Source organism: Rosa chinensis, chromosome 5, assembly GCF_002994745.2.
Source record: "Rosa chinensis cultivar Old Blush chromosome 5, RchiOBHm-V2, whole genome shotgun sequence".
Lineage (NCBI taxonomy): Eukaryota > Viridiplantae > Streptophyta > Magnoliopsida > Rosales > Rosaceae > Rosa > Rosa chinensis.
In genome coordinates, this window is record NC_037092.1 from 66,843,598 (window position 1) to 66,864,871 (window position 21,274).

General features: G+C 36.3%; 1 protein-coding gene and 2 long non-coding RNA genes across 43 annotated transcripts; all 3 read right to left on the reverse strand.

Moving 5' to 3' along the window:
* Window positions 1-2,081: 2,081 nt before the first annotated feature.
* Window positions 2,082-4,626, reverse strand: LOC112202248. 2 transcript variants are annotated; one of them, XR_005800409.1, is made up of 5 exons: window positions 4,047-4,626; window positions 2,921-3,023; window positions 2,659-2,825; window positions 2,454-2,561; window positions 2,082-2,367 (listed from the first exon to the last, which is right to left on the reverse strand). It is a non-coding gene; the product is annotated as an uncharacterized LOC112202248 (long non-coding RNA). The 2 variants fall into 2 exon arrangements; XR_002937232.2 differs by having other exon boundaries at window positions 2,739-2,825; window positions 4,047-4,623.
* A 2,491-nt stretch (window positions 4,627-7,117) lies between these two features.
* Window positions 7,118-10,967, reverse strand: LOC112202247. 20 transcript variants are annotated; one of them, XR_005800393.1, is made up of 13 exons: window positions 10,783-10,967; window positions 10,541-10,698; window positions 10,414-10,450; window positions 10,121-10,156; window positions 9,934-10,016; window positions 8,763-8,882; window positions 8,469-8,571; window positions 8,316-8,385; window positions 8,046-8,124; window positions 7,780-7,851; window positions 7,572-7,648; window positions 7,426-7,485; window positions 7,118-7,311 (listed from the first exon to the last, which is right to left on the reverse strand). XR_005800393.1 is itself a non-coding variant. In XM_040506978.1 (4 exons), exons 1-4 carry the CDS (start codon window positions 8,146-8,148, stop codon window positions 7,133-7,135), a joined length of 420 nt encoding a protein of 139 aa, XP_040362912.1. In that variant the 5' UTR covers window positions 8,149-8,152; the 3' UTR covers window positions 7,118-7,132. The 20 variants fall into 20 exon arrangements, 1 of the variants encoding a protein (XP_040362912.1); XR_005800380.1 differs by having other exon boundaries at window positions 7,426-7,477; window positions 9,934-10,020; XR_002937224.2 differs by having other exon boundaries at window positions 9,934-10,020.
* Window positions 10,968-11,148: 181 nt separating this feature from the next.
* On the reverse strand, window positions 11,149-20,539 carry LOC112202245. Of its 21 annotated transcripts, none has more exons than XR_005800406.1 (12): window positions 20,344-20,539; window positions 20,055-20,135; window positions 19,317-19,384; window positions 18,103-18,136; window positions 17,862-18,002; window positions 17,689-17,739; window positions 17,264-17,411; window positions 17,128-17,184; window positions 16,871-16,993; window positions 16,533-16,679; window positions 15,438-16,184; window positions 14,267-14,480 (listed from the first exon to the last, which is right to left on the reverse strand). It is a non-coding gene; the product is annotated as an uncharacterized LOC112202245 (long non-coding RNA). The 21 variants fall into 21 exon arrangements; XR_005800404.1 differs by having other exon boundaries at window positions 18,103-18,192; XR_002937212.2 differs by having other exon boundaries at window positions 14,267-14,475; window positions 15,438-15,524; window positions 15,915-16,184; window positions 17,862-18,192.
* Window positions 20,540-21,274: the final 735 nt, after the last annotated feature.

Genomic DNA, 21,274 nt, shown 5'->3' on the forward strand with positions numbered 1-21,274 from the left:
ATATATCTGACATTCTCCAGGGTTCTGACAACTCCATCATGCATTCTGATTTTCACTGATCCAATACCTAGGATCCTACACGATGAGTCATCTCCCCTAAAAACCTCCCCACTACTACTGTCCTCAAATGTGTCAAACCATTCTCGGATTGCACACATGTGAAATGTACAACCGGTATCCAAAATCCGATTTTTGAAAGCATTGGAGCTGGCTGCTACCACAAGGAGTTCACCGTCATCTTTATCTTGTTTGATGACTACATTGGCTGTGTTTGAACTCCCAGCCATCGCCTCTGCTCTCATCTTCCCTTCTCTGCATTTTCTTTTCAAGTGGTCGGTAGCACCACATTTGAAGCAACCTTTCTTGTATTTTTCCTTGGATTTTGATGTACCCTTGTTACCAGATTTATCCTTCTTACTCGTCAACTGACCTGTCTCCTTGCCCTTGACATGAATGCCTCCTTCTTGAGAGCTTTCGGTCTCCCTACTCATCTTAAAATAAGATTGAATAGCTTCGGTAATCTCACCGTACTTGAGAGAATCTTTACCAGAAACGAGTCTGGTGATGAAGTGCTCGAATGAAACTGGTAAAGATCTTAGCAGCATAAGTGCTTTCTCCTCATCTTTATACCTCACATCCACCTTTGATAAATTGGCAACACAAATATGAATTTTATTCAGATGACCCTGCAGATCTCCGCCTTCTTCCATCCGAAGACTATAGAGTTCGTCTTTCAAGAAGAGTTTATCCGCGTCAACCTCTTTGACATTGTCCAATGTCTTACTGCTGTCCATATTCTCACCAATATGAACCTTACCCGCGTAAACCTTCTTGAGATAATCCCAGGTTTCTTTGTTGTTCATATTCTCACCGGCACTAGTCAATACATGAACTAGTACATGATCAGCAAGATGTAGCTCTATAAAGCTCTTTCCCTTCTTGTCCATCTTCTACCAAACCTTGTCTGCCATATCAGCTGCCTTATTCTCTATCCCGAGAATAGCCTCGTACAGACCTTGTAGAATCAGGACACTTTTCATCTTCCTTTGCCATAATGTGAAGTTATCCTTCCCATTCAACATAATGGGCATCACATTGTTGCCTGCGTCTGCCTTGTCATCTGCCATTTTAGAAACACCTTGAGCCTAAGCTCTGATACCACTTTGTAGTAAATATGCACCTTTTACCCAGAACCTTGTTTCTCTTTATAGGCTTATGACTGAGCAAACAATAATAGGATGATGATGCTAAATATCACAGCAGAAAACCACAGCACACGAACACAAAATTTTATAGAGGTTTGACAAAAACTTTTCCTACGTCCTCTGTGTGATCTCTCTTGAGAATCACTAGCACTATGGAGATAACAACTTGATTACAAGTACTTATTGAAATCCCTATGCTAATCCCCAACCCCTTTGCTAGATCTCTCTATCACCCTTGGCTCTCCCTGCCCCTGTGTTTATATGTAGCTGAGATCTCTCTTTGATCTCTTCTCTAATCTGAGGACAGATTATATGACCTCCCTGCATCCCTATTTATAGATTATAGGTGCTGGTTACAAACATGTCACATTAGGATTCCTAAAACTATTAGAACAAGGAAAGAGAGCTAGCCTTCCTATTCCTAACTAGAATAGAACTTACTTTCCAGTTCTAAATCAATAGGAATAACTCTTCCTATTCCAAAACCCATTAGGATACTAGAAGAATTCCTGTGCGCACTAATCTTCATTTACCCATCTGGTTTTGTCTTGAATCCTAATCAACTCAGGCATATCAACAAGCCAAATTCACAACAGAAGCAGCACACTCCTAGTGCTAAAAACTATGACAAATTCTTTCGACGTGGTAAATGAAATATCAGTTTTATGTGAACCCAATGAAACACAAAAAACGGTTAGTCAAATCAGCCTCAATTGTAAATATATTATAGTGTTGTTGATCATCCGTTATTGTTTCTAAAGGTTTCAGTTTGCTCTTAGCATTATTGCTGAGGAAAGAAAGTTTTCTAAACTCATGCACCCAAGCATCATAGTCATAATAGAAATTGAGTATTGCCATGTTGAGTAAAAGAAACGGAAAAAAAAAAACTTCCACACACCTCTAGTAGGTGTCAAGGCCAAGTCGGAGTTCATCAGATACAATGAATTAACAAACAAATAAACCATCTATAACTCAATGTGATCTAAGAAGTTCAAGTTTATTTCAAAAGAAATGGCCAAAAAATGAATTGAAGGTACCTGTGGCATGTCAACTGCATATATGATTTTATCAGATGTAACTGAGAGGGGTTTAAAAAGAAGAACCATTCCTCGCTAATTAGTAAGATCGACTAACACAATATCTATTCTTTCATTAGCTACACCTGAATTGATACACCATACCAATTACATATATTTTCGACTCCATAATGTAGAATGGAAGAATAAATTTTAAAGCATTCTGGCTCACCAATATAGCTCTTTCCTGTTGACAATAATTCAAAGACCTCTCCAGTTTCGGTGGCTTGTTTCTTTGCCAAGGCCTCTTTGGAAAGTACTGCATGAGGCTTACCAAGAGCTGCAAAAAGTTATTTGGGTTGTTAGAACGTCTTTTCCATCCAAAGATAGAAAATTGTCTAGGTTGGTATTCAAGTTTAAGATACTTAAGTACTTACGTTGAAGATACTGAAGTGCCAAAATAAAAAGGAAGTTGAATATATATATAGAAGAATAAATCCAAAAAAAGCTACTACACCAATCCAGTGCCAACGTGCTTCTGGGAACACTCCTCGAGACTTCAAGAGACCATTACTCCTAAAGGTTCTGTTGAGTTGGTAAGGATCTGTAAAAAAAGATACATATTAGCTAGACGACATATTTCAATTAATTCTCACCTGCTCTACTTATGTTCTGTTCGAGTCATATAATGATGCTTACATGTCTCCAACTTCTTCCAAGGAATTGATTGCACCGGCTGTCATTCAGTCCATACGACATCGGTGACAGCTAATATCTCCACATCACCAGCTTTTCATATCCTCTGGATCACAGAAATAAATTCTTTTACCATCAAAGTATATTAGTTAACCAAAGAGAAATTCACCTCATTTCCTTTCTCATCAAAAGGGACAAAAGAAATTTCTATCAAATTTGCATCCCTATTTCTGATTTCTAATACCAGCACCACTACTTTGTACAAATTTACATCGCATATAATAAAATTAATCAACCATGTGAAACCTAACATTTAGAGAATCTAGTAAATTGAAGTAATGCTATACTGCATCAGCAGCATAGTCTGACATTAAGATTAGCAATTTATGAAACCAAACTAATTAAGCCAGAGTGAGGGCGTCTTCATGTTCTGCATAAGGAAACTGACAACCCAGACTAAAGAAACAAAGAGATAGTGTTGGTATTTTTCAGGATCCTCAAGAAAAACAAATGGTGCAAGCAGCACCAACAGTTGTTCAACAGTTCACAAATAGATAAATTGGTATTTTAAATAATAACGTGTACCAATTCCTGAATATAAAATCAAGAGTTTCATCTAAGCTAAGATGAAAAATCTGAAAAGCCAATTGCTGCTGTGCATCATGTTGAGGTTTCTTGAGTTTAACGGTTTCTCCTGATGAGTTTCATCACTCATTCTCAATTTGAATGATAGAACAAAAAAGTGAAGGCATGCAAGATAACACTCTTTTACAAAGAGCCTATTTATATGCAAAATTATATGCACAATGCTTTAACAGTTTAACATATGAAAGATATGCATACATTCATAGCTGGCAGAAGAATCCATTATGATACTGCACACAATTAGTGCAAAAAAGTTGATAAAAATTTTGATAGCACTAAAATACTGTACATTGAGCAATAATTTGAGGCTTAAATCTAACCAATTAAACACTTGGTGGGGTCTGACGCATGTGGTAATTTATGCTAGAGTTTCTTCTGGATTCAATACCCCTCCTAAACTGATGACTTCTTATGCGGTTAAAATATGAGGGAGGATTATCAAGCATAAAGATCAAAACTTTACCACTACGATGAAAAAAGTTACCTTCTTGGCTGTTGGAAGCTTCTTGATCCAAGTAAACTAGCTTCTGATTGAGAAACTTTTCTGGCAGCCAAGCTGCGTCACTCTCAGACACAGTAATGGTTTCTTCTCATAAATTGGATCAAAACATGCAAATTACAGCAAAGAAAACAATGAGAAGAGCATTTTGGTCATGCTCATGTGTAACTTCTCCTAGTACAGGGCAAAAAAATGTGAATCTCCAACTTCAGTCAGCCAATACCTACCATAATATTGCCTTCCTTTCAAAAATTGAAGTTTGCCCAAAAACCAAAATGACAGAATTTTTTAGAACAAAAAAACTCAGCCAACAGAAAAATTACACAAACTACTATCTAATATAGTATCTTGAACTTCAGTTATTCTATTTCTATGATTTTCTGCTCCTTTTTTTTTTCCTTCCTAATCCCTTGCCCACCAAATTTAAACCCTAAACCCTACGTTTTTCAGGGTCTCAGCGACAATAAATCAATCTCTATTAGCAACTGAGGTCATAAATGTAAACCATATGAAGAATTGACGCAGAAAAGTGAGAGAGGGCGGGTTGGGTTGGAGTACCTTGGACGAACTCTTCGAGTTGGGAGGAGCGATGTCGATTGGGTTCCGAGCGTAGAGGCTGTTGTCTTCTGCGTTATCTTCCAACCCTCTCAGGCTTTTGAGGAGGAGTGAGAAGCCTGAAGGAGATGGAACAATTGATTTTATCACTGTCAATCTTGATGGAAAATTCGAAACAAAAGAATAGTTGAAGTCGGTGAAACGGAGGCTTCCCGAACATCCTCGATCGTTTTGGTTAGGGAAAATGGTCCGTACGGTACCCCGTCTTTGCCTCCTTATAACTTTTGGTACCTCAGCTTTGAAAAATATCAAAACTGTACCTGAGATTCTCGGCCCGACCGAGGATCGGTACATATTGCCGTTAGCTCCGTCACGAAAGTTGTCAAGTGACAATTTTTGAAGGGTATTATCGTCCTTTCAGGACTTAATCTATTATTATTTTTATTTATTTCAAAAAATCTTTTTTTCTCTCTCTTCTTTCTTATCATCTTTCTTCCTCTTTCCAGATCAAAGAATCTCTGTCTCTTGTTCACCAAAAGAAAAAAAGTCTCTATTCTTGATTTATGGGACAGTCCCAGGTTTGAGTTTGTGTGAATTTGTGGAACAAATTTGTAGGAGGTTAATAAGTTTACAGGAAGTTATTAGAGAAGGATTTGTGGGTTCTTCCCTGCCTCTTTTGCATCTTTAATTCAATCCAAATTGTTCTTGTTTAGATTATAGAACAACTCCTGGGAATGCCTCAAATTAATATCCTCCTTTTGGTAATCTAATTCGTCCTAGTCACTTTGATTTTATTTTGCTAACTGGGTTCTATAAAATCTGGTTTTGTGTTGAAATTTGGGTTCATAAAATTGGGTCCTCAGTTCATGCATAAATCAAAATCTGGGTTCATAAAACTGTTGGGGTTTTGGGATGCTGCTGGGTTTATGCAGCAGTGGATTGGTGTGCTTCTCTTCTGTTCCATTGAACCATGTTTCGTCATCTCTCTCACTCACTCTCTATCTTCTCCAATATGACACCAAAATCTCTCTCTCTCTCTCTCTCTCTCTCTCTCTCTCTCTCTCTCTCTCTCTCTCTCTCTCTCTCTCTCTCTCTCTCTCTATAAAATCTAGGTTTGTGTTGAAATTTGGGTTCATAAAATTAGGTCCACAGTTCATGCATAAATCAAAATCTGGGTTCATAAAACTGTTGGGGTTTTGGGATGCTGCTGGGTTTATGCAGCAGTGGATTGGTGTGCTTCTCTTCTGTTCCATTGAACCATCATGTTTCGTTATCTCTCTCACTCACTCTCTATCTTCTCCAATCTGACACCAAAATCTCTCTCTCGCTCCCCCCCCCCCCCCCCACAACAGGTTTGTTCACCAACACATTACCACTAGCTTAAAATTTTCCACTATGATGATCGACCAAGGCACTGAAGGTATCCTATCACCAATAACAACAGCGAAGAGCATGCAATTCTAAAATGCAAACTCATTGCTGGGAGCCATTTCGCGGCAAATTAACATGGGAGAGAGATGGGAGAGTTCACTAAACCCTCTATCTCTCTCTCTCTTTCTCAATCTCAATATGAACAGAAATTGAAATTGAAATGAAGGCCTCTCTATTTGATTTGGAAACTGAATTGAGTAACCGAAAGATGGAGCGGCGTGAGTCACCATTCCAAGCCCCGTATGTCCAAATGAAAATGTTCTCGATTTACCCGTGGAGCCCTGATAACCCGACGAAGCCGGAGCTGAAGGAATACATCGACGGCGGTTACCTGACAACATCGACGGCTGCAACTTCCTCCTCAACCTCATAGAGCTTCACCTAGTGGAAATTCACTCTCCCCAAGTCGCCCATTCTCTCCCAGTCTCCCACCCACAACCTGGATCCGACCAGAATTTTGATGTTGTGGCCACTTTTTGGTCCTGCCCAGCACCGCCGCCGCAGCTCATGTCTCCTATAAAAATTTATTTTGCTTTTTTTAATTATATGGAAAGAAAAGCTAAGGGAAAAAAAAAGGGTAAATTGGTCAATTTAAGCTTAAAATTGCCAGCTGGCAAATTCTGTAACGGAGGTAACGGTCATATGTACCGATCCTCGGTCGGGTTGAGAACCTGAGGTACCGTATTGATATTTTTCAAAGCTGAGGTACCAAAAGTTATAAGGAGGCAAAGACAGGGTACCGTACGGACCATTTTCCCTTTTGGTTATACTCGCAATAAGCACCATCAAATAAGAACGCACTAAACCAATGGGCAAGCGTAATTGATAACAAAGACCAGGGGCAAAAGCGTCACTCCATTTCGGGCCTTTGGAACAGTTCTCATGAACAGTATCTCTCCTTCAGTATATAGTAAACTAGAAAAAGCGTCCGCGGGTTTTATTATCAATCAATCTATTTGTAGTCATGTACTCTAGCTAGGTTAAACTACATTGTGAGGTGCGGTGAGTAATGTGCTCATGTAGATAAATAACTATTTGATTTACTCACTCTTTAAAACAATTGGAATTGTTTGAAATGAAGAAGTTTAGAAGATCAAGAAAATATTATTAACCCAAGGATAGGATCTTTTAATCCTATACAATTCAATTAATAAAGCATGGTAGTTTCTTGCTATTACAAAAGATCTGATACAAATTGAGAAATATATCTCTTGTACCTCCAATCTGATTTTGACCGTCTTCAACCTCCCATTCCATAACCCAACTGTAGATTAAGATTGTATATGTAATATGTTAGCAACTGATTTGAATTACAAATAAAAAGTTCCATCCTTTTACTTAAAGAGATTAACCAAGAAACGATAATGCTGATCCTTACTTGCCTGATCTTTGTTCTACCATTTGATGAATTTGGCTTTCTATGCTTATACCTGTTAATCTATGGAAGTTTAATACAAAGTTTAATAATTTTGTAATAAGAATTCACAGTAATCTAAAGACAATATATCTACAGAAGATATTTACCTCATATTCATTTGCAACCAAATGAACTTGTAACTTTCTACCCGGTGATTCCAACTGTAGTCATCATCTTTCCTCATCTGTGCCAAAAAAAAAAAAATGTGGTGGGAATGTATGTCCTGAAGTCCATCTGTTATAAATGTTATCTTTTTGTATAGAAGCTTGACAATATATTCTCATTAGATGGCAATGTTTTGCAGTCAAGATGAACCTTTTGTTTCCCTCCAAACTACTTCCAAAACTGCCTTCTTTTGTTCTAGTTGACAGCTCCATCCAACCAAATCTACATCATGCAAAGACTTGGTCAGTGATGGGGTCACCATATTTTCTATCTCCAGTTTGGGCCGCTTTGAGCCTACAATTGTTATATCACCTGAGTAATTCAAATCATCAATGACTCTTTAAGTTTTATTTCAGAGTTGTCCCTTTTTATATGGAATATGATAAGATGAGATTAATGAGAGAACTACGAAATACCTGCTCCAACTGTTAAAACAACAATATTTGGATGAGGGTTCTTGTATATCTGATATATCAGCTTCTGTACCATGTCACCCTGTAGAGCCACCAAACCATACATTCAACTGAACAGTTGCCAAATTAATCAGAACACAGATAAACAAAGACGAATAAGCACACTTGAGGAAGCCATGAACAATCAACACATCTCTAAACACTCAGCATTTCAGCTAAAAGAAAACCATAACTCTCCAAACTCTGGAAGCTAACTATCAAATAGCAACTCACCCAAAATCCTAATTCCTTGAACCACAAAAAGTTCCTTCTTTTGAGCACAAACAAACTGACCCTCTTCCGTCTTGCTCCCCACAAAATCACAGTTCAAAGCGTCAATTTCAATAGCAAAATAGTGCGAAAAAGACATTTGTGCAAGAACATTACCTTTGAGAGATTTGAATGATCTATCTTTCAGATCCCAGTAGTTTCAATGCATCAGGTCGGTCTACTTGAAAAACCTCGCCCAATGCAATTCATATTGTAAATACTGAATCATAAGCAAGTCATGTTGTAAATACTGAACACAGATTCTTATAAAAAAATAATAATAAGAGATTCAAAGATAACAACTATTATTGAACAACAGGTAAGGCTGGATTGAATTTGAACTATTGAACAACAGATAACAACTGGACTACATAACAGGAAAATAACAAACCAAGCTAGAAAGAAAACTACCTGTATTTGAAGTATTTAACCCAGTAGCATTCACCATCGAGCCATCCTTCTCCATAGGATTGCTTTCTGCTCATGCTAGTAGGTGTGCTTATCAATGTCACTGCCATTACAAAGCTCATCCTGCAAATATTGGTGGTTTCAAAATCATTCTTTCTTTCTTTATTTAATTAGCAGATTGGAGAGTGATTATGAAATTGGGACAGTTCCAGCTGTGTCCCTGTTCCTATAAATTTTAAATTATTTGTTCTCCCACCAAACCATCTCAACTTGAGGAGGTTTAAAGGAGATCCTCACCCACATCGATAAAAAATAGGAAACAGGTACAGAACTACTTGTCGCCTTCCCTGATGAGGTTTTACCTCATAATGAACAATATTTTAAACGTAATAAAATACTCGACATAACATAGAATTCGAGGTTGGAAATTTTGAGTCTTGCTAAGTGTAATACAAATCAATTAGTTTTGAGTCAAATATTCTAATTAAAATTAAAAGATGATATCACAGACGGTTGATGATTAGTTTTAAGTTGGATTCTATGGTTTAAAAGCTGATCGACTTGATAAGTTGTAAAATCAATTAAGAATTAGGTATGAGAGAGAAGAAAAAAATAAAGTATGTTTTTGGCAAATAACATTTATTTAGATTAATAAGTAAAATGATATATCCAGAAGTAAGAACAATAATGATGACACCCAAGATTTGATATAATTGAAACTGATGAGTTCCCTGTGAGTAACTCTCACCATTAAACAGTAAAATTATATGGATGGAGAATATTGTTCTAGTTAGTCAGGACATTATATTGCATGCAGTACTGAAAATGCTTTTTGTATGCCGATAACCCAATACTTGGAACCTACCTCCGAGAGGGTTCTGAATTGTTTCAACCAAGTTATATTCTTAAGTGGTTATAATGTGCTCTTATCAAGCTAAGCTGAGGAGGTAAAAAGATATCCAATAAATTTGTAAACTAATTCGAATCAAAATTGTAAACCATCACTGCTACTGAAAGATTACCAATAGAGGAATCTCTAAGCTATAATTTCTTCTCCTTTGGCTTGGTGTTTCTTTTCTCTTCTTAGAATTAGCAGTTTTTTCTTTTTTCATAAAAAAGGAAAACAAACCCAGAAACACAATCCAAAGAAAGAAGATCAAAGAGGAATACCAACCTTCCCGGAGACTGTTGTCCAGCAATTCTTCCTGCACTTATGTTGGCAACCCTTCCACCAACCCAAGGTATTCCTCTCTTTTTCTGGCTAATGCCAACAATCATTTCAAACAAAAATTCTCAAAACCTAGATAATGCCACAGCATATATCATGAAACAAAGAGTAAATAGTTCTTTAGAAGACTAACCTGTGAGAAAGACAATCAAGGTAGACAACCAAGCCCCTGAACCATAGCCATCTCATACAAATCAAGTATCACCCAAAAAAGCTAAACAATCATTCAAGCCAAGTTCAGACAGAGAAACGAAGAGATGAATAACCTATGTCGTAACTTGCGCAGAGGTAACCCAAATGATAGATTAAGTATTGAGTGAGTTAGAATTCATTAAACAATAGAGATTAAGGAGTTGACAATCTCAGTCAATGATTATCTAACCCAGAATTTAACAAAATTGAAGGAGAATTATTGGCTCTACATACCTCAGTCAATTTGTTTCGATACTGCACTCATCCTCCCCTGCATCAGTGACATGCAAACATTCAGAATGAGTCTGAAGAAACTCTCTAAAAATTAGAAAAAATAAAAATATAAAAATCTGTACAGTACCTGAGCAAAACGAATATCTGTTATCCCAGGACCAGAAACAGCTTTCTCTCTATCTCACTTTCTTTCAGCGGAGTAAAGAAAGAACGACATCGCAGAATCAAAACGAAACCGTACGTAGCAGCTTCCCGTCCCCTCTTCTTTTTCTCCGAGTTACGTACCTGTTAATTTCATATATTTCCAATCAGATCACTCCAGCTCTTCCAATTATGGGAAACAAATGGAATTGAATTACCCACCTTTACCATGAATTTTTTCAAGCTCGTTCATTCTTGTTCTTCTTTCTGCTAGCTACTCGCCTGAGTTACGAAATTAAGAGTGAAAAGTTTGTCCGAAAGCTACGATTTGATTCTTCGCTCTCTCTCGCTCTCTCTCTCTCTGAGTCGAGAAAACAATCTGCAACCTTGATGACTGCACTCAATGGAGGTTTCCCTTCCCGAACACACTCAAAAACACTCGGTCATTTTCTCTCTACATAAACCTCGGCGGCAAAAACAGCATCTCACTGAACCGTAAGTGAGCTTTAGTATATAGTAAACTAGAAATAGCAGCCCCCGCGTTGCTGCGGGTTTTATAGTAATGCATTGACATTATCAGACAGACCAGTGGGATTATAAGAACAGTGTATTCTTATTGACAATCACTCTTGGAACTAATATAAATGGTTACTAAAAACCTTTTACATATTAATAGTTCCTTTTTTCATAAGTCATTGGTGCCATGCTCTAAAATATTTAAAACATAATCCCTTTTTCTTTTCTGCAACATGGGAAGAAATCACGCTGAGCAAATCAAATTTGGTTGCCAAAATGTTAGTAGCTTGGATGACTTGCCCGTAAATAAGGGCTTCAATTTTGCTTATCTCACTACCAAGTTTAGCTTCCAATTCAGCCACTTTCATTTCATTATTCGTCTACATGGCATAACCAAACAAAATGTCAAATAATTAGCAAATGATTTAGCAAGAAGTGTATTTCACAGGACTCAAAAGGAATAACATGACCAAATGGATAAATATCCAACTCTTTATAACTGAAACAGCTTGGTGAATTTGTTAAACAAACACAAATTGTAATTCACAAACTCATATGATACTTATACACAGAACCAGTCCTAGGCTTAGTTTGGGATTGCTGTGCTGTGAGAGGAAGCACTTCCGAACTTGCTGTGAGAAGAAGCAGCTGAGGTGTTTGGTAAACTGTTTTTAAAAGTGCTGTGAGAATGAAAAGCAATTTGTAGGTGTTTGGTAAGTTGCAAGGCAAAAGTCTTTTGGCTGGGTATAATTACCAACATGGGCATACAGCTAAGATATGCTACTAAAATACATAATTTTGTTTTTTGATTATGTAACTATACCAAATAAAAAAAATTCTCATGTATTATTCTTGTACCCTTGGTTGGACCGAATAAAAGATTTACTTTAAACTCTTCAATATGCATATTATATTTTACTATTACACAAAATAAGGATAGCATCCCTGAACTTCCGAACTTCAGAAACTCTAAGCTTCTTCTGGCACAGTCTCTCCTCATTTTTGTTCTGCCAGAAATTCAATTGATATAAGCTGTTGGTCAAACAATCACCACACAAAACTTCCCCAATGGATTCTTTCTTTTGAATTACTGGATCTACAAGTCATGATGGTCAACATGACAACTTGTACAAATATTTGAAAATAAAATCATCCTAGAAGTAAATACTAATCAAACATTCTGATTGGGAAGCTAATGTGCAATGCAGACCCGCTCACCTGCGGGACGAAAATAAAGGGACAAAACGGGACAAAACCATCCCAGCCGTTGGATCTTAATTCAGTTGATCAAACGGACAAAACGGCAAACCATTAAAACAAATTTTTTTTTAACCTATTATCCAATCCCGTTTAGTCTCATGGTTAGTTACTTGGTCAGTGACATGGTCAGTTACATGGTCAGTTACGTGACCAGTTACTTGGTCAGTGACATGGGCAGTTACTTGGTCAGTGACATGGGCAGTTACTTGGTCAGTGACATGGTCAGTTACATGGTCAGTTACGTGACCAGTTACTTGGTCAGTGACATGGGCAGTTACTTGGTCAGTGACATGGTCAGTGACATGGGCAGGTGACCAGTTACTTGGTCAGTGACATGGGCAGTTACTTGGTCAGTGACATGGTCAGTTACGTGACTAGTTACATGGCCAGTTACAGTTACTTGGTCAGTGACATGGTCAGTTACTTGGTCAGTGACATGGTCAGTTACGTGACCAGTTAGGGTTGTAAGTTCATGTGTATGAGCCTCCTCGAAGTCACTTACACACCAATTTTTGCTTGCCTTGTTAAAGACGATGTTCAACCTTGCCTTACAACCCATACGCTATATTCCGCACCTCCTTTCTTCCATGGTCGATGAATGTTGCCGTCTTGAGTTCTCATAAGTCTCATCTGTTTTTCCTTCCTTGGAACATAAAAATTGTTTCCAAGTAATCTCTCCAGTCACCTTACTTCTCTTAGTTGAACCCATTCTCACACTAAAACCAATAGTCTTTGCATATATCTCATTGTAAAAGTAATAGGCCTCCTCTATTGATTCGAATTCTTGACCAAGCTGAAGTTTTGGTTCATCTACAACAGCATTCTCATTTGTCTCTTGTAACGATGGTTCACCCATCATAAAGCTATAGCATTATATTACAAACACCCTGTACAAACACAGCTATAATTAGAATTTCACCATAACAGAGTCAAAGACATAACACTAATAAAAAAGAAATTAAAAACTAAACACAATTTCAATTCAAGCATTTTACTTATATTATAATTGAGCTCTTCATGTATGGAATTGCATTTTGACGACAAAATTGTGTGAAGCCATGAGCTCCTCATTAAACAAATCTATGTTGACCGTTTGAGATTTCAGTGCTCTGAATTAACATATTGCCCTACTTGAAAAAGATTTTTAAAAAAAAAGAAAGAAAAAAAAGCAGAAACTTTGACCGTGAGATAGAGAATGAAATCAAAATTAAGACAATGAAACCAAGACAAAAAGTATTGACCTTTTTGGGTCAATGAGGCTTCCTATTCAATATTCAATCCATTCCATGGACAAAAAGTATTGACCTTTTTTCAATTTCTTTTGACCAACTCTATATCCCAGCAAAATCAATACTTGCAAAAGAATACCAAAATTTCGACAATCAAATCAGAACACCAGAAATGAAATCATCAAACAAAATACGATGGCTCCATGATTCACCCAAACTGAAGAGAAAAAATTTAAAAAAAAAAAAACCCTAAAATCGAGAGAGAGTAAAATCTAAGAAAAATACCTTCAAGATAGGCCAATCTTATGATGATGAGGATGAGGATGAATCAAGAATGGTATATGGGAGGCGAGGGAGGAGGAAGAACTCAAGACTGAACGTGGAGACAAGGGAGGAGGAAGAACCCAAGACTGAACGTAGAGTCTTGGTTGAGACTAAACGGGATTGGATAATAGGTTAAAAAAAAATTTGTTTTAATAGTTTGCCGTTTTGTCCGTTTGATCAACTGAATTAAGATTCAACGGCTGGGATGGTTTTGTCCCGTTTTGTCCCTTTATTTTCGTCCCGCAGGTGAGCGGGCCTGATGTGCAATGGCTTCTGAACAAAACCAAAGTTAAAAACAACAAAACTTGATTATTTGTTGTTTAACTTTTCGGCACCAAGTTTTTGTTAAGATCAGCATTCAATATTGAGATAATACAAGTTGATAGTTTTAATACAGTCGGTATTACTCAACTAAATACTGTGGTCAATGGGAAACATTACAAAAAATATACTAAAGTCAATCCAAATTTGCAACTAAATACTAAGTAGATGCATTTATTAGACTTTGCAATTATATTTCTTGACACCTCAATTTCTTGTCTTCCCGGACTATCTTCTTCATGTGCATTGTCTTCCATCTCTTCACTAATCTCTTCACTTGAGTAATTTAGTTGTGTGATGGGAAAGAGGAAAAAAAACAAAAAAGCTCAGAACAAATATAGTTCATGATTATAACTTAATAAAAATTGAAACCCACCCACAGAAGAAACAATAAACACAAATAGAAATTGAGTGAACTCTAAAACTGTGGAAGAGCGAATCGACATTGATAATAATAAGTTATATTTGTATCATGATCTATTTATACCATGACGATGTGTTGACTCTGCCATATAAGAAATGGCCACGGCATATAAATGAAACCATAAGAATGCAAACCTAAAAGAAAGAAGTCATCACCCAAAGACACCTTAACGAGGCTCTGCCATATAGGTGTATATACATAAGCAACAAATGAAAATACAGTGTCCAACGCAAATTAGTATAAAGATCCTATAAAGACCATTAATGAGAACCAGAATAAAAAGAAGCATCTGACTTTATGAAACAAAAGGCACAAACAAATTTACATAGGAAGTCCTCACTAATAAAATGAAAGAAGATTAGCTACTAAACCCTGGCTTGCACAATTATAGATGGGATCCTTAACCACAGACATAGGGTTTGGAACAATAACAAGGTCTGTCCAAAGATTTATGTGCAACTAATATCTGCCCTGCATCCTCCAATAACATATGAAGATACAAAACCAAGTGACAATTACGACAGTATGATTGTAAGTATGAAATCAAATTCATAATCTTTGACTAATAACTGCCTCAAAAGCATTAGCTGCAACCAAAAAAGTGCATTTCAACTCACATAATAAAAAAAAAAATCTATTTCTATAAAATATTTAAATGTGCAGTTAGTATCCATCAGATTAACAAAACAACAACTAGAACACAACATTTTCATTGACAAAAAAACAGGACTAATGCTTGCATCAAACACCCAGTGAATCCAAATAGTAGACAATAACACAAAACTAGATATTGAGTCATCATCTTATACCTTTTGATTCTCATCATGGTTTGGGGACTGCTTTCCTTATTCGAACCCGCGACGCTATCCTCTTCTTCATAACCTCATCTTATACCTCTGCAGCCTTCTGGCATTGACTTAATTTATACAATCATATTATAATAGAACTTCCCATCACATATATACCCACAGATCATCAATGGAGTCGATCCCAACAGTTTCATTAAAAAAAAAAAAAGCATAACTATCAATTTCAAACTTAATATTCTTTCTCGATTCCTAATCGTTTCTTTCTTCTGGTTTTCTAGTAGTGGTTAGTACTAACCAACCAATTTCAAACGAAAAAAACACAAATATAATTCAAAACATGCATGAAGAGATCGAAGAACAATGGTTTTCAATAAATCAGAGCATACGCCCAAAATCTAGCAAACAGATCTAAGAATAAAATCTCAAATCTAAAATCAGACAAAGATGATTCAGAAAAAAGTTGGAATGAGGTTTTACCTTTTAGAATTGGAGAACGACGCTGCACTACCGAGTTTTTGACGAAGACGAATGCTTGAACAGTTCACCGTAGAGAGGGAAGGATGGGAAGATAATCAGAAAATTAGAAATTAAAGCTCCTCTCATATTTCTGATGATGCCTCTCAGAGACGGAGGGGGGAGAAGTAAAGAGCCTCTCTCCCCATTTGTGCCGATGAGGATTAGGGTTCAGGGATTTGACGATGAAGATAGGAGCAGCAGAACGATAGAAGAGAACGAGGTATCTGCATTCTGCAATGAAGAGAAAAGAGAAGATTGTTGGGTTCAATGTGATTTTTAGGAAAGAACGAGGACAAAATAGACAGTTTAGGATAGTTTCATTAAAACCTCCGTGTTTTTTCGGAGAGGTACCCGCACTCCCGCAAAAGCAGCTGGCAAAGCAGCAAATTGCTGCTTCTCAGAAACCAGCTTTTCGGAGAATTCACTTCCCCCAAAATCAGCTTTAGGACATATATGGTGTTTGGTAAATGTAGGCCCAAAAGCACTTTTAGACTCAAAAGCAGTTTGGGAATCAATCCCAAACTGGGCCCTAGTTTCCTAAACAATCCAACGTATTACTATGCGAAGTTCAGTAATTACTTTTATAGGGTGTGGCTATACATCATTGCTGCTGTAAGGGATTCTACAGCCTTTGCATCACTCACCAAGGACATAACTCTTTGCAGTTACATTATCTGAATGATACAACTCCAGCCATTCAAACATAAAAACAACCTTTTCTCAATCCTGAAATATGCAAAAGAGGAGACAGATACTCACTTTATCCATATTTCATGGAACATCATTTACCCAAAGTCGGAGGAAAAAACAGGTAAAAGGTTATGCATTTAGTGTAAATAAGAATCTGACTATAGAGAAGTTGAACAAAGGCCATGACCAAAAAGAAAAAGCTTCAGTCCAAGATAAGATTGGCTTACTCTCAGTTTAGGGGTGTGTCATTTTCCATGAAACATCGGCATGTCTCCTTCTGCAACAAATTTGGCTGCTTCATGAGGCTCGTAATTTCATGAGATTTCATGATAGCCACATTCTTTCTAGTACTGCAAACATCAAAACATAAGCATAAGTGTAAAACGCCACATTTTTTCTAGTAAGATTCAGCCCCAATTATTCAGTTTCAGTTAGTCATTAATATACTCAAATATGAAAGAAATAAATACAGTATTATTATTACCTCCATTGCAATAATCCATTGGCAGCAATTTGATCCATATATACCACATCGATCTTCCTGCAAGCACTGAAACACATAAAGTTCCAATATTTTTTCTTTTGTTTACAAATGTATGTAACTGGGGATTTTGACTTACAGGATTTAAAACACATATGTTCTTCTGACGTTTCAGTATCAACTGGTTCATACATAAGCAACACGGCTATTTGGATCTTTCCACAACCAGTTTCCAGATACACAATTATGTTCTCCTCCAAAGCTTTCTTTCACAATTAAATTGATACCTTCAAAACCAACACATAAAAACCAATAAACAAAACAAAAGACCCCACATTTACTTCATTTTCAGTAATCAAATTCCAAATGAACCCAACCAAATATCCAATTAATTGAGCAAAAATTTTTGTTAATAGCTAGAACCAGCTGTGCAGTGTGTGAATATATAGTTCCATATGATACCAAATCCTATCAAACATGCAACGTATATTCATTCTCTTTGACCCATTTTGGGTCTTGAATTAGGTATGCAATCATGTGATCGAGTTTTCCAACCAAAATTACCTCATTCTCATTGCCATAGACTGGAGCACAATAAATATGCCAATATCCTGCCTGAAATTAGAATAATCACAAAAAGACTGAAATTTGACCTTAATCGGGTACAAAATTCAACAATCCTAAGGTTATTTTCTTCAATCTCTGAGAAGATTTGAGTAAAAGGGGAAGAGTAAAACCTTGATGGCGGCGGCGACAGCGTCACTGACCAATTAAGGGCGGATATATCTTCCTTATTGAAACCCATAGATCTATGGGTTTGGTCAACTCCACTAACCAAACCCATAGATCAACCTCTAATTTTAGACTTGAAGTACCCTCTCAAAAGGAATAAACAAAATCATCCCAACAGATATGGTGACAATGCTTTACAACAAACATGCCGAAGATGGTAAAGAGATAAAGTTGGAGATAGTATACCTAAATAAGAGTAAGAAGCCCAGGTACTGCAAAACTGAAAACAAATCAACAGCAGCAAAAAACAGAAGCTTTTTTATTTGAAGGTCAGATCTGAAAAAGCCAAAGAAAACAACAACGAAATTCACACACAGACCATAAAGTAAATGCAGAGATATAACTAAATTGACAACAAAAACTAAATAGAAAGGAAAAAAATGATTTCCAGAGTTTAATAATCTGTGGACTGTAAAAGAAACCAATGTAATAGTGATTGGACCCTAAATAGATTGCATGATATCTAAAAATAGAAAAGTTAGGCTCAGAGTTTCAGTTCCTGTATAATGACCCTAAATCCTAAGTCTCAAATTCGTTCCTGAATAAAAGTTTCTCATTACTGTACATTGAACAAAAACATGCAAAGTATTGAGAGAGCTTCAATAGAGAAAACCAGTAAAGAAGTGAATACTCTATAACCCAAGCTATAAAAAGGAGACATGTAATGACAGTTCATTCAATAGCTACAATATATCTTTCAGTACATTACTACCCTATAATATGTATGAGTGAAAAAAAAAATAAACATAAACACAAAACAGAATGAAAAGAGAAAAAAGGGTAATAAGTGAATATATGTAGAAAGAAAGAAAAAACTTATCATAAATGAAAAACAGGAGCAAAAAAAAAGAGCAGTGAATGAGTATATACACTGAGAAAAGAATGAAGCTCGAAAGGAATAAACTAAATTAATCAACTCAAGAACATCAGATTGTTCAGTAGAATGTAGCAGACAAATAGCATTGCAAAATATAAAAACATAGCTTATGATTACAACCTAATTAGATTTTCAACTCAAGAACATCAGATTGTTCAGTAGAATGTAGCAAACAAATAGCACCGAGACAAATGGCTGCTAACAATAATCAAAATAAATTTGTCTTGTCTTGTCCCTTTAATTCCCAGACCACCAAACATCTTATCTATAAAACAAATCCCAGCTGCAGACGCTGATTTGATTTATTTACTTTTTTGGTAGATAGAGAGAATTAGAGATTCATTTGATTTGGTATTAAGACTCAATACAGTTTGGTTTAGGCACTTTCACCATCATTAGTTTTTATATTCAATTTTAATGCAGACTTGTTTCCTCAGTAACGGCCTACAGCAGAATCTAATCTCTTCTAGTTATATCTATACTAACGGAAGATGGTATCCTGTGAAATTTTAGACATGCTTACTTTACTTGACACTTGAATATCAGATAGTGAGCAGCTTGTTCCACCTCAAATCTGGTCTGCACCACAGCCTGAAGATAAGCAGAACATTATTGTGTGAGAAAATACATCTAATAACATAATTCCAAGGATAAGTTACATAATAATATGTGTGGAGGAAGAAGCACACATCAAAAATTAATCTTTATCAACCAGATAAAAATCCAACAATCTAATCCTTCTCCTCTGTTACTTCATTCAGTAAATACTAAATATTTGTTGAAGTAAGAGGTTCTATACCAAAGCAATCAGTCTAGTTTCTCAATTTAGGATTATCAATCAATGTGTGGAAACATAGATTCTCTAGCTGATGCTTTATCAATTGCATGCTCAACATCATGATGCAGTTACATGTTCCTTTTTTTATTAGTGAGCATATAGAGTATTTAGTATTTATAATTTGGTGCAGAAAGATTTTTGACATCAAGTAATATATTTGATCAGTGATGTACTAAGTTTCCACGTATTTGTTACAAAATAATGAAAAGCATTTTCTCTGACAACATAGCTTTACTCTCATTGATCGATATATATTCTTCAGATTTTCATATTTCTGCACTATGTTTGCAAAGTCAAAAACTATACAGTTGAGCTTGAAGTGCTATCAGTTAATATCTGTCTTTCTATCTGGTAAACAAAAAGATGCAAGTCTTTCTCTATTTCAATTCTACATAAATCAATATCCGAATACAGAGTATTTACCACAAAAGGAATTACTCCGTGATCACAATCGGCCATCAGTTAATATTCACAGTCAAAAACTAAACATGCGTCTGTGACTTTCTGCAAGAAATTACAAACCTTTACATCAATATCAACGAAAAAGTGCAAGCCACAGAAACCCAATTTGAGATCAACCCATTTTCAAAGAGAGAATAAGTAAATTTGGGCAAAAGGGAACAAAGAGTCACAGTTTGAATGCATTATAACAGCAATAAATACCCAAAAATTACTGGAATGAAATAACGAAGATGGTTCAGAGCCCACTTACAGTCACAGTCTGTCTTCTACTCCTACATACCCTGAGTCGCTTAGAGCTGTTTCTTCCTCCTTCAGAATTGAGACTGGCAATACTTATTTCTCTGGTTGGAATTGATATTAATCAGAAATGGGTTTTTGGGTTGTTGTTCTTTTGAGGATTGGTGAGTGTAGAACTGGAGAAGAAGCTAAAATCATTTACACAGCAATAGCCGACTGTAGAAGAGTAGATCAACGCACAGCAGAACCAAAAGTAAATATCAAAGGAGGGCAAAACAGCCAATTTACTGTCCTATGAACAGTAACCTAGTGAACAGTCTACAGGAAAAGGAGGGCAGAACCGTCACTTTACTGTTCTTTGGTATGTAGTAAATGCGGACCTATGTCTCTTCCAATTTCCTTCAATGGGTCTCCCACCTCAAGTCTCGATCCCAGATCATCGGCCTCGTCTCTGCTCATCATTTGGCATTATCTTCCACCCCAAAACGGTATTATTTTCTTTCAATTGGGTAAAAAGCCGGCTTTTTTTGTTGAATCTTACAACAACTTCCTCATCTGACACTTACAGTTACATGGTGTTGTGAGCATGTGGTTTTTAACCCATCAAATTGATCTTCTGGGTTTCTTTAATATCGGAAAAGGTTGAGTCTTTCCTGCGAAAAAGCTACGGTTTGTATCTAATGAGCAAGGTTTGAAAAATCGCTAAGCACTAGTCGGGCGGTGGGCTAGGGAGGAGCGCCTAGGCGGTTTTGTATTTTTTAATTTTAATTTTATTTTTATAAGTTTTATTTATGTAATTAAAAATATATAAAGGATAATAAACTAAATATTTATCATCATTCATCCTCAAGAAAAAAATAAACTAAATATTTATTTAATTAATCATTTATTTAATTAATCTGCTACCTCTAGAGGTAGAACTGAAGTTGTATTCATTATTCAAT

Coding starts and splice junctions, on each gene's coding strand:
- LOC112202247 (XM_040506978.1), bottom strand. CDS start 8,148: ATGTATGGTTTGGTGGCTCTACAGGGTGACATGGTACAGAAGCTGATA. Junction 7,654..8,045: donor TGTTTTAACAGTTGGAGCAG/GTATTTCGTAGT, acceptor TTTTTTTTTTGG/CACAGATGAGGAAAGATGAT. Junction 7,312..7,429: donor AATGGTAGAACAAAGATCAG/GCAAGTAAGGAT, acceptor CTTAATCTACAG/TTGGGTTATGGAATGGGAGG.